At 43.6% G+C, this 13484-nt stretch overlaps 2 protein-coding genes across 2 annotated transcripts in view; both read right to left on the reverse strand.

Moving 5' to 3' along the window:
- LOC146634638 (protein NLRC3-like) overlaps positions 1-13484 on the reverse strand; it is a 272849-nt gene that overhangs the window by 42513 nt on the left and 216852 nt on the right. The window lies entirely within an intron of this gene.
- On the reverse strand, positions 1345-6040 carry LOC146634639 (carboxy-terminal kinesin 2-like). Its single transcript, XM_085349676.1, has 7 exons — positions 6020-6040; positions 3110-3274; positions 2840-2978; positions 2462-2601; positions 2288-2370; positions 2069-2144; positions 1345-1407 (listed from the first exon to the last, which is right to left on the reverse strand). The coding sequence occupies exons 1-7, from the start codon at positions 6038-6040 to the stop codon at positions 1345-1347; spliced, it is 687 nt and encodes a 228-aa protein (XP_085205802.1).

Genomic DNA, 13484 nt, shown 5'->3' on the forward strand with positions numbered 1-13484 from the left:
AGTGGGTCCGTAATTCGGGCTACGGCGTAGTGGGTCGGTCCCGGAATAAGCCCCGTGGGTGCTGCGACGTAGCGCAGCGTCTCGGCGTTTGTTGCGGACCATTTCTTCCCATCTTTGGAGGTCCACGCCGCTGCTTCCTCCGGCGTCCTCCCCTCGTTCTCATCTTCAGAAGAAAAATCAGAGGACGACTCCTGGTGATCAGTGTCGAGAGACGAATCATCCGTGTCACCCCCGGAATCAGAGTCACTCTCGGCAGATGAAGAGGAGAGATCCTCGCTGTCAGAGCGCATCAGGATGTCCACTACTTCCTCGGTACCGTGCCATCGTGAAAATGCCTACTCCCGCGCTACGGCTTATTCTTATAACCTCTCCTGCCTGCACCTGCATAAACAAGCTGAGGTTGGCGACAAAATAAAGTCTAATTTGTTTTTTATTCTTGTTTTCATGTTAGATTTGTTTGCATTGCAGGGTGTACTTCAAAGAGGGAAGGCTTTTATCTAAACTTAGAATGAGACAGACACAAATTTTTTTTCTTTTAGGCAGAGAGACCTTTATTTTATTTATTTTTAAATATAAAGGTCAAAATGCACCCTCTAACAGCCCTAAGGGCAGAAAATGGTCCCGAATGAGCAGCGGGCCAAGCTGCTGCTGCACTCGGGGAATGAGTCTGCCTTTCCCGGGTGTATGTCTCGAGCAGCCCGCTGGAAAAGGTCTATGTTCCAGCAGGCGTCACATGCGGAACAAGGGCGCCACCCGGTGGCCAAATAAAAAAAATTACAATTCTAAGGCCCCTTGTCCAACACGGAACTGAAACAGAAGCCATCACCCATACGTTAATGGTAATAATTCTGCAGTGAAAAATAGCGTTTATAATGGGTTTCAATGGGGCGATTTATGGCTCTAGGACCTCATGTGGATGGCGGTTTGTAGCTTAGCCACTTTAAGCTAATCTAATAAACGGAGACTGCAATTCTAAAGAAAAAAGAAAAAAAAAGGGTCGGAAGGTTTGGCTATATTCTATTCAACACAGTGAAAATGGCCTAATATTAAAAAACGCTGGGGATGAAAAATGGCTGTAGGTCCTACTGAGGGTTAAACTGCAAAGCAAGCCACGCACATGGTGCAGGCCACTTCTGTGGGCTCTATCAGGGATTTATGTGACTAGTCGACTAATTGTCACTAGTCTGTATCAGACTTACCAGTCGTTCAATCTAATTGTTAACATTTTAATTGATGCCCAATGCTGGTACATTGTGTTCTAAATGTTAGGCAGCGATCTACCACCAGATGGTGCACTGTTGTTGAGAAACGCCATAAATCTATTAATCTACCCTGATCTTCTTGTTAACACTGAGATCGCAGATACACGCAGAGGAAATTAGTTTCCTGAGAGGTGGAAAACCTCTCCTTTAGGAGAGCAGTTAAGTCAATGGGGGAGGGGCTCAGAGTAGAGTCACTACTCCTTCACATCAAAAGGTGACAGCCACCTTGGCCAGGAGGCTGTTCCAGCTGGGCACGTCCTACCAGTAGGAGGCCCCAGCATCCTTGGTCATGCTAGCCAGTTTACATCTATCAGCTGTGGTCAGGAGTAGTCCTTCCTGCTGCCCCCACAACCTGACTAGAAAACGGCTGTATAATGTATTACCTGAATCATTCTCGCCACACTTAGACGTACTTTTAGATTCTCAAATGATTGTCATATTTTAATAGAACATCTTTTGTAGTAATGCATTTTCATTTGTATTTAACAGAATGTGATAAATGGTTTAAGATACCTCTGCGTCTAGTTTGACAGTTTCTATTAATCAGTTCTGAAAATTAACTCAATATCTGAATGTTCCTTAGTTTTACATTAGTTGGTTAGTCTAATTATTTCCCCCTCGATTAGTCGACTAGTAAATAAGACGCCAGGAACATCCCTACTCTTCAGACAAAATGTGAGTATGAATTACACACCAAGGTATTAAAATGGATATGGAGTATGGCTTTGGTTTACCATAAACAGCTGATGTAAGGACATCATTAATGTACTCTGTCCAATGAACACTGGAAACAAGACTGCACTGACCTTGCTGGCAAACCTCAATGAGTTCAGAGTTTCCCCAAAGCTGTCGGGCTCCGGAGCAATGTTAACAAACATCAAGCTGCAAATAAAGACATCCAAAATTAGTGCCAAAGAATAAACAGTCACAATCTGAAGTGATGAGATCAAACGCTGTTAAATATTTTTTGGGGATAAATTCCTTCAGTTTTATGTGTCGTCATTATAAAGATTTGTGATGTCAACAAACTCACGTTTTGCCGTTTCCCCCCCAAACATCCCTGCAGGAGGTACGTGAGCTTCGAGTTCCTGTAAGCTACGTAAGTCTCCTGGAACACAAAGGCCAAAAAAATCATTAATACTGTAAATGTAAAGAAAGCAGGTGTGACATCTAAGACTACAGAAACTGCAGCTGCAGACCTTTTTGGCCAGAGCGGCGATAACGACGCCCAGGTTGGACAGTGAGCTGTTGATGGCGGTCATCTCTTTGAAACGGTCACCCTGAGACTGGCTCTTCACCATTCGTTCACTGCCAGCCAAGTCCACCAGGCACAGAGTGGCTACACACACAGAGAAAACCAACTCTTATAGGAAGCAGTGATCCGTTTTTCCTTCCATTAAAGGTAGTTTTAATACTTTACAAAACACTTCTTTTAGCGCTCAGGGGCTCAAACATTAACGTTGAGTCATCAGAGCAGATTTTGCACTGGTTACAGTAACAATAACTAACCAGACTAAATATTATAGATCCAAAAAGAAGAAGCCACATTCCTGATGCTGGTACTTCCAGTGTGATACATTTGCACTTGACATCCCTGCCGGCATTAACTCCCTCAATATCCAGCTGGAAGACTGAGTGGGAGCGAGACGAGTGGTCATTCTGGGCTGTCTGGGCAGTGGAGCGATTCTGATTGGCCAAAGCAATCAGACGGAGAACCTGAGAGGACGAGGGAACGTTTTAAAACATAGAGCATCGATAAAGTTTGATGTATTTTCAAAGTTTGGTAACAATTTGTCAGCAGATTTGAAATTAATTTGTTCTGAGCTACAGATGTCTGTCTGCTGTACCTGATCCTCATTGGAGACCCGCTCATAGGTGAGATTAGTGATTGTCAATTCGTTGCTGGCTGTCTTGCGGATCTCATGCTCAGGTCTCTTGCTGGACTTGCCGGTGAACACAAGGTCCCTCAGGGTCTCATTGTAAATTTCGACGAAGCTCGCTGTGAACGTGAACTGTGAAGTGAGTGGGGGTTAATGCCCCACACTCTTTTCTGTCACTGCTTTGAATGCACAGACTGGTCTTAATGTTGATCTTTGTAATCTTCAGTGTTACGACCCGGCTCAAAAGCCGCAACATAAAAACAGAGATGAATAGCAGAGTGTGGGTGAGAAGAGGTTTCATCCTAAAATGGAAAACCAGGTTGGCTAAAATGGCTGGTGCCACCAAGGCAAAGACTAGTGCACTGCCGGGAAGCTTGCCTCAGGTATGCTTTTATCCACACCTGACTAGGTGTGGCCAATTAGCACCAGCTGAAAACACTGAGACGATTAGAAGCTGCAGAGGGACGTAACATTCAGTATTGATATTTGTAAATGTAAACTATGAGGATTTATTTATTTTTAATTCTTTTCTTTTTTTTTTCTTTTTTTTCCCCTCTTTTTTCTTTTTCCAAATAAATGTCCCGATTGAGTAATGAAACTAACCCAAAGGAGAATTCTAACAATATTAGACAGGCCATTCAATATGCTTTATCGTGGACAACTCGTGGCTAAAAACCCACACACACACACAAACCTCTAATCAAACATGAAAACGGATAATCCAGCTGAAGCTTCAGACAGCCGTCAGACAGTGAAACACTGCCATCTGCTGGACGCGAATAACAAAGACGCTGCTTTGACGGGTGAGGGAGTTTCAACAAGTCTGCAACGACTCAAGCATCAAACTACAGAACTATTCTAGCGGACATGGTGCTCTAATGACTGCTTCATTAACGCAGGTCAGAAAGGATCAAACATATCAATAAATTATAAAACACAAAACGTCTCTTATTGCCCAGGGCTCAGGAAGTGAGTGTGTTCCTTATAGCCTATTAAACCTTAGCAGGTTATTTTGATGTGTTACAGATGAAACAGCTATCCAGTAACATTCAGCTACAAAAACGCTTTTTTATAATTACTTTTTTACAGCTTCGCACTTTTACACAAGTTTTATCATCAGTGTCACAATGGCTGCTGCTAAAATTGAGTACAAGATATTTGTTGGCCTGATTAAAAGGTCTTGATGCGTGCTCAATCATCAGGGAAGTAAATCTCCAAAAGTTGATTCTGTTCTTCTGGACGTAGCGTTTTCAGTCAGAGAAACCAGCCGACTGAAGGAACAATGGGCTGGGAGGTCAGTTCCTTAATCATGATTATGCAAATTCTCATGACCATTGATCAACAACCACTGATCAATGGTCCTGAGTACCATTCACAGAGAGTTGGAGAACGGCTGCAATCACAGCATTGTAAGATGGTGACAGATGTACCCTTAGGCCCCCTCCTTGATTCAGAGAGGGTCTTTCCCTTTTCACGTAAATGGCCTCCTTGACTCCGCCCTCAAACCAGCGTTCATTGCAGTTATTGTTGACAATCACATTGTGTCGTGTAACCATCCAGCTCACATATTCAATGTAAATGATTTGTTGAACTGAAGACATGATGAATGTTCCTGCATTAAAACACATCCAGCCTAGTGTTCTCACTCTCCCTAAATGGATCTGTTACATTAGTGATATATGGGAGTTGTGTTTCAGTCTTTTCCACATGAGGACATTTACATTTAGTTTTTGCTTTACTGATGAGTGGCTGGTTAACCTGCAGTGGTTGAAGCATGTGTCGGTCGTCTGGAAGAGTAGGTGTAGAAGACGTCTTTAATGAATGTAATGCTCTGAAGGTATCAGTGATTACTGTGAATTCATTATAAAAGTGGATTTCAGTGAATAAAGTGAATAAAGACAGGCCCTCATGGTGACGCTCAGGTGTCCATAAAGTGTAACAGGAGAGCTTTGTCATACTTTCAGAGATTTTACATGAGCCAGTCTTTCAAAAATTACATAAATAAATAATTCATTCATTCATCCACAGGAAACACAATGCTCATATCTGAAAGTAAACTCTGATATATATCCCCGACTAGAGTTACTACTAAATAAAGGATCGCCCCAAAATGACTAAATATATAAAGACACTCTCCAGAAGAAGTTAAAGGGATTTTATTTATTGTACAAGCAATATCTTCATAAGAATTACAAATTCTGCAGACATATTACCTTCTTACTGAACCTGAACAACTCACACACAGACGTGTCTGCTGCTTATCTTTGTTCAAACATGATGTTTTATCTTCTCTTCAAAACACATTACTCATCTTTCTGGCATCGTGTTACATGAAAACACCTGCATTCTACCTGTGTCATTGTACCACAAAGACAATGATTGCAACACTGTGCTTGCAAAATAGAAGAAATAAGACGACCAGCAAATACATAAAAGATGGTAAAAGTGATTCCATCTTTGTGTCTCCTCCCATTGTTTCCCCAGTCTGTCTAGTTCCCATATTCCCAGGACACCGCTGGACAACAAGTGGGTATTCCAAGACTGAGAGACAGCCAGAGTGGACAAAAGATCAGACATTCTCCACTTAAGTAGAAGTAAAAATACTATTGTTCCAGTGAAAGTTAAAGTACTGATTCAACTTCATTACTCAGCTAAAGCAAAAAAGTACAGGCTTGAAGCGCTTACAGAGAAAAGCAGACAACAGAATACAACAGAATGCTGATGGCGGCAGTAACACACACTTGGAGGAGAGGCTCCAGCCGTCCATTCCAGCCCTATCCCTAACATTAACTCTAACCATAACTTTAACTTTAACCCTATCAGGTCTTGTTTTACAAAGCGATTCATGATTAGAACAAAAAACACATTTACACATACCGATGATTTGTCACATAGCATCGTTACCTGTTGGGGTGAGAACGTGTTGTTTCCAGAGCACCACAAATTGGGGTGTCTGTAGCTCAGGTAGAGCAGGAAACCTACTAATCAGAAAGTTGCTGGTTCAATCCCCGCCTGCTCCAGCCTGCATGCCAAATATCCTTGGGCAAGACGCTAACCCCAAGTTGCTCTCCGATGCATCCATCGGGAGGATGAATGCGTATTAATGTTAGATAGAAAGCACTTACAGAGAAAAAGCATAGAAAAAAGTGAGTGCATGAATGAGGCAAGTTGTAGAGAGTAGAAAGGTTTTATACAAGAACCAGTTCATTTACCGTTATATTTTAGTTTCATTTTCAGTTCTGTACTTTTTACATGTAATATTGATTCATTAGATTGACTACATGCATTAGACCTAACTTGCTGACAGCAAATTTAAACAACCGTAATAATTTATTTTCAGCGTCTGAAATATTTATTTAGTTTGTTTTTTGTTTTCTTTTTGGCTCCTGATATTAGTCAACTACTATTTGTCAATGTTGAACTAATAATGAATCTAAGAAAAGCTATTTGTCACGGTTGGCCAGCGTCAACCGTGGGGATGTGAGGAAGGAGGAGCCAGGCACGGAGCTCTGAATGCAAGCAGTGCGTTTATTTACAGTGAATGGAAAATAACAATAAATCCGCAGTGCGTTCCCGACTCCCGTGAAATGTCCTCTTCCCAGTGCTAGTGTTCCTTGTCTCCGCTCCTCAGTGTCTGAGCACCCCGTGCTCGCTGCCCTCTCGTCTCCACGCTTCTCCTGGGGAGATAACAAACAGGCAGCCGTAAGACACATACAATGCGGCAGACTATCCGTACTGACTGGCCGAGAGACTAACGTGAAGTCACGCAATGATCCAGCGTCAGAGAGAGCGCCACCGCATTCTTAAGTAGCTCCTCCGACAAGGCTTGATCAGCTGTGTGATGGTCTTCAAGTGTGGCCAACCACCTGGCAGGGCCACACCCACCAGGCCTGAAGGTGCCTGTAAACAGGTGCTCTCAGAAACTCCGGCATCCACACACACACACAGATATACCTGCAAGCAGGGAGAACGAGGGACAGCACACCAAAAACACACATGTCCATAACTGCTGGGTCGTTTAGACTCCTGAGCTGTGCACGAGGGGTCGAACACCCACTGGAAGGCCGGGCACTGGTTTTCAACCGTAATATACCTGATGTGCTCAGGTAACCTGTAGCGCCATGAAACCTCTGTCACACCAGGGCGCATAAGAAATGATGCTTTAAGAGACTGATGGGATCGGGCAGCAGGGAAAACATCCACAAAATGCTACTTTCAGTTTGACTCCCTAAGACTACCTAAACTAAGTAGAGTCATTACATGCTTGTTAAAAGCAAACTCTCATATAGTTTTTAATGTGCTTCTTTCATTACAATGACTAGATAAAGAATGTGGCCCTGTCTCTATTTAACACTGGCTACCCCAAAATGTTTCCAAACCTACAACCGTAACTTTCACTGAGAGATTTTTAGATACGGTTATTGAAGCTGTGGGGTTAATTTTTTAAGTAACATGAGAGAGAGGCAGCAGCATACTGTTAGATTATAATATTATTTTATGCCATGTTATACCCCTAACTAAAGATTGTGAATTATTATGTAGTTTTAGTTTGCATTATTCTCCTGAATTAGAAGAAGCTGATAACTATTGCATTAGTTAAACTGATTTGCATTAAAGTAGACTGCTGATTTATTGTGGATGAATGATATTGTTTTATGATGCATAATACTGCTGCAGAAAGCCATCGCCTTATTTGTCTGATTAGAAGAGAACAGAGCATGCTGGAGTTTTCTGCCCCAACTCAGCAGGAGCAGATAAACGGGGAGCCAAGGTCGTAGCTTAGGCGCCGTGTGAGAGAAAAGCATGTGAATGTTTAGGCTTTTATGATAAGGTGGAGGCACCAGAGGCTATAAGAGTTTGAGCAATGCTCCACCATTTTGAGATCTGAGGCTGTCTGCATCAGTGTCCATCTCCCACGCGTGTGATCATCATCGTTTGACTCAACCCGACCGGACCAGTGTTGTTATTGTGATTTTTCTCTTGTCTCCATCCCCAGTATTTTGAACCTTAACAGTACCGATTTAAAATCCTACATGTCTTTGTTCTCAGGTTATCACGTTCACAAACTTTGGTGTCCATGCTATTTGCCTGCCAGGCTGACAATGATTTAGATCACAGAAACATTTTTAAGCTGTTATTCCTGGTTTCACAGTGGAAAACTCCGGGTAACGTCCATTATCTTTGCTCCTGTATAAGACTTTCCTGAATGCTGAGGTTTGGTCTTCCACATGAAATTCAGTACTTTTGTTTCAGTTTCATTAATGATGCATTGATTTTGGACATCGATGTAATATATATGTGATACACGACAGTCTTTGAGTCCGTCCTTCTCATATATAATCCCACTGTTTTTGCACTTCAGATGATTCCAGTAATGACTGATTTAAAAAAGAAAAGTGAAATGTTTCTAATGAACTCACCACGATTCTTATTTCAAACTTCATTAAGAGCTGCTGGATCAACAGGGGTGTCCTGGATTTGTTAGTAATATAATATAGTAATATATTATTATTAGTTTTAATTATTTAGTCAAAAATCAATTCCAGACTGCTCTGAGCAACATGCTGCAGCGAGAGTCCTGACAGGGACTAGAAACAGAACATTTATTGGCTCCCTGTTTTATCCAGAATAAAAGATTCTTTTTTCTTTTGTGTCCCGTTTGTATCTTTAGCCATCAGAATTGTTGTCTTAAGGCCAAGAAAGATGCCAAGAGGATTTATTTTACCAAGTGGATCATCATGGCCTTGCCATATTGGTCCATTTGATTGACCTTTATTATAATTATGAATTTATTTTATTTTCAGTTGCAAACGGGACAGACATGACTGTGGGATAGGACAGGGAGAAAGAATGAAAGAAAGAGAGGGAGAGAAAGAAAACCAAAGGGGAGAAGAGACGGTGAGAAGGGGGGGAAGAGAGAAAAAAAAACCAAAACTCCTGGGTCACCTGTATGGAGAAAAAAAAAACAGAAGAGAAAGCAAACAACAAAGAGCAACATAATAAGAAAAAAAAAGCACCATCACAATAAACTAGCTAGCAGTAGATATCAATAGTTACTAAATAATAAACGATATTGTGCAGCACGCAAGATAGACAGCGCACAATGTGCTTTGAGGCAGCAGCCAAGAAAGCTGTAGTCCGCGTCTGTGAATACCCGTGTGTACACCTGTGTGCATACCTGCGTGGATCAGCATGCTTGTATTCCAAAGGTTTCTCCATGTAATGATCTGCTAGGGAGTGTGGGGAGCCACAGCCCTGTCCTTTATGGTATCAAGCAGGTATGGAGGAGATCAAAACTCCAGACATCCAGAGGCCCCCAGAACACAAGACACCAAGGAAGACCCACAGAGGGGCAGCCGCGCCACTGTCCCAGTAAGAGCTGAGGAGAGTCCCAGATGAGGGCTCATTCAGCAGCCGCAGAGCAGAAGCCAAGGGGAGTTGCAGTGACGCGCCCGTGAGCTCCGCCAGCAGCCAGCTGTACCTGAGTGACCAAGCCCCAGGCCGAGAGGCCGGGGGCACCCCACCTCCGAAGTGCCCCAGGCTCCAGGCCCCGACAAGCGGCCGCCAAGGAGTGAGCCGGTGTGTACCCGGACGCCCACCCCCAGACACAAAGAACCACCAACGCACCGACACCTGAGGGAGTCCGCCACCGGCAGGGGAAGTGGTGGTGGGGGGAGATAGGCCTCCAAACCTTGGAGGGCCTGAGATGTCCCCAGAGAGGTGGCGTCTGATACCCAACCTGACATATAGACACAGACATACAGGCACACACAGACACAAACATCCATTCCCACCCTCATGCTCTCATATGCACTCACTCCACACTCAACCGACGTGGAGACAGACATAAAGAGACGCTGTATACACGATCACACTCCCCAAGCGTACTCTACGAACTGGGTCTAGGTACCCTTGCCCCTGGAGGGGGGAACTGCACCCAGACCCAGGTAGTGTTACCCTTTTCCCTGCGGTGGGGAAAGGCAGACTGCCCCGACTCCGCAGCAGCAGGGAGGCCCCACACCCCAGACCGCAGCCGGACGGCCAACTCCTCCTAGCCCCCCCCGCTCCAGCAGGCCGCAGAGGATGGGGGTGAGAGAAGACTCCAAACCTCCCTCCACCCGCTCATTGTAGTGTTGATGCATGTGTGTTCTAAGGTGTAATTAAAACCCAGGAGGGCATGGAGCTACCTGCCAGAGAGCAGCAGGTAAGCGCATAGTCCCTCCTGCTAGCCCTCAATGTCTACGTGTATTTAAAATTGAGAGGTGGGCAACGATGCCAGGGGTGAGGTGTACACCCTGATGGTAACTTGGACTCCGTGTATCGTGCCCACCCCCAAGATCCTATATGTATGTGCAATGAGGGTGTGAGTAATGTGAATGTCTAAGTTGTGGGATAAAATTGTCCATCTCCCACGCGTGTGATCATTAAAATCATCGTTTGACTTAACCCGGCCGGACCAGTGTTGTTATTGTGGTTTTTTTCTCTTGTCTCTTGTCTCCATCCCCATATTTTGAACCATAACAATACACACAGAGCATCAGTGATAGAAAGCTAGGCTAACATAGGGTAGCTACCTGTTCAAGGAGAAACATGTATAGGCCCATCTCAAGTGCCAGTGAACATCTAAATGATTCAGGGAAGACTTTGGAGAAAGTGCTGTGGGGAGATGAAACGAAATTCCAATTATGTGGCTTTAACTGACCTTTTGAAATAGGAGTGTGATGCAAAAAATAGCATCCCCGCAGTCAAGCAGAGAGATGGAAACATTATGATGTGGGCTACAGGACGACTTAGTCGGGGTTCCAAGCAGTCAGGAAATGTGACATCGTCAGACTGCAGGCCACGGATTGGCTCGTCAGTCGCGGCACTCAATGAGTCATGAGACGGTGTCTTTCACTAAAATCAAAACTGCAGTTTTTTAAAAACCCTGCAACAAGGCAAATAGCTGCACAACACCGTGGTTTCCAAGTGTGACAAAAAGCCACAGATACATCATTCACACATTCACACACTGGTGATGGCAGCTACATTGTAGCCACAGCTGCCCTGGGGCGCACTGACAGAACATTGCAGAACCTTCAGCACCTCGTATGAAAAATATTTGACTGTGTGCATGCTTTTAGCACTGTTTGGATTTGAGAAAATCTAAAATAAATCGAAATTTGCTTTTAGAAGTTGTTTTATAAAGTTCAGTGGTATATTATGCATACAATAGGACATCTATTTAGATTTACATCTTCCACAGAAAAAACTGCACATTACTGAAACTTAGTATACTGGACTTTGTTGTTGTCCCACACAGGTTCAATTTCGAGTGGTAGATGGCTCAGTGCTCAGTCAACCAAGATTTTATGATAGTGGGCACAATGAGATAGATAAGCTGCTTGTAAACAGTACTTTTATGCTCTCTTTTTCCATTTGGATAAGAAAGAAAGAACCAGGAAACAAAGGCAAACAAATAATCTGTGCCTTTATCCCAGATTCACATTATAGGAACAGCTGCTCAATGACCACTGTAGTCTTTGCTTACAGCACTTTTATCTAGATCTATGCAAAGTGATCCACTACACCTACTTTTACAGTTAAATCATTTTATGAGCACTGATGCCATTTTAATCTGAGTTTCTACTCAAATACAATCAGTAAAGAAAAACACAGTCTGTGACGTTTGTTTTGAAGGAAAAGGTATTCCCTGCAAATGTTTATCTGTGTGAGACTATTCAGAAAACAGTCATTTTGTTTTATAGGTGAGACACTTGGCCTCTTTTTTCCTTGTTCTACGTTTGTCTTTTGTCCGATTACTCTGGAACACAAGATGGAAAACTGATATTCTCATGTTAAAAATATAGAAAAAGGATTTTATCACCCATAAATGTTAACTTCTCATGCCTCTAAGCACAAGCAGGAGCAGAAGTGCCCTCTGCAGTTTGTGTGTGGAAGTGCAAAAGCTTACAGCACCTGGTATTCCCAGGCGGTCTCCCATCCAAGTACTGACCAGGCCCGACCCTGCTTAGGTCACGATATCGGGCAAGCAGAGCTGAAGAGGAGGATGCAGGAGGCCTGTGTGTGTTCAGCAGCCTGCTGCATTGGAGTTTGCCTGGTAACAGATGACTCAAACAGCCCACACACCCGCTGGACGTGACCGCAAACATGCCCCCCTACACCTTTTACATAGCCCGGCTGCTCGAGTTCTTTTGCTGGTTTTTCCCGCGACCCCCCACCTTCTTCAAATCCAACAAAAGTGGTATCAAACGTTTATGCTACGTTTGTGCTGTAAAAATTTTTGTTTGTGCTGCTATCATTTTAAAGATATTCAAGAAAATTTCTAGAGGTCCCCAGAGGTCAACCAGCCCCCCCACATTAATTAAATCAAACAAAACTGGTGTCAATCAACTGTGCTACGCTTGTGCTGGTTTGTGCTGCTAAAATTCTCGTTTCTGCTGCTTCTGTTTTAAAGATATTAACGAAAATGTAAAGGTCAAAAGGTCTCTTCAGTATCCTTCCTGATGGCAGCAAACTGAAGACGCTGTTGAAGAGATGAGTGGAGTCACCTGTAATGAAGAGGACCTTTCGAATGAGGCAGGCACAGTAGATCTCCTGGGGAGGGAGGCAAGAGAGGACCCTGCAATCCTCTCCACTGCTCTCACTACCCGTTGTCATATTTTTCCTGCAGGACCCAGTGCAGGAGTCATACCACACAGTGATGCAGTTGGTGAGGATACTTTCAATGGTGCTCTTTAGAAGGTGCTCATAGTGGGGGTTGAATCTCTTGTCAGCAGAGTGAAGAGAATTGTTATGTGCATTATTATTCAGCCCCCTTTGGTCTGAGTGCAGTCAGTTGCCCATAGACATTGCCTGATGAGTGCTAATGACTAAATAGAGTGCACCTGTGTGTAATGTAATGTCAGTACAAATACAGCTGCTCTGTGACGGCCTCAGAGGTTGTCTCAGAGAATACTGGGAGCAGCAACACCATGAAGTCCAAAGAAACACTCTGATGGACGTGTGGACAGCAATGCTGCCTTGAACAGTACCGATGTTTCAGGGCTGGGTGACGTTGTTGGGTGGGACATCTACATCCTGACATATCAAGGTTACTTTACTTTTAGGTCAATTTGCTTTACAGAAAAATAATAGCATTTGTCATCAAGATATTTATATGACTGCACTTGCTCAGGTTTGTCCGGATTTCAAACTGTTCTAAAAGTCTTTTGATTCAAATCTGGGGCTGTGTTATTGAAAGAAGCAGAGAAATCGATGAACTGAAGTCCTTTACTCTCTACATGTTTGACAATCAGGTGAAGTAGAATCAAAAGCGCGTCCTCCACTCCTCTGTTGGGCT

The sequence above is a fragment of the Diplotaxodon limnothrissa genome, linkage group LG3, assembly GCF_057381915.1.
Source record: "Diplotaxodon limnothrissa isolate DT_005_m linkage group LG3, D_limnothrissa_male_GT1.1, whole genome shotgun sequence".
NCBI lineage: Eukaryota > Metazoa > Chordata > Actinopteri > Cichliformes > Cichlidae > Diplotaxodon > Diplotaxodon limnothrissa.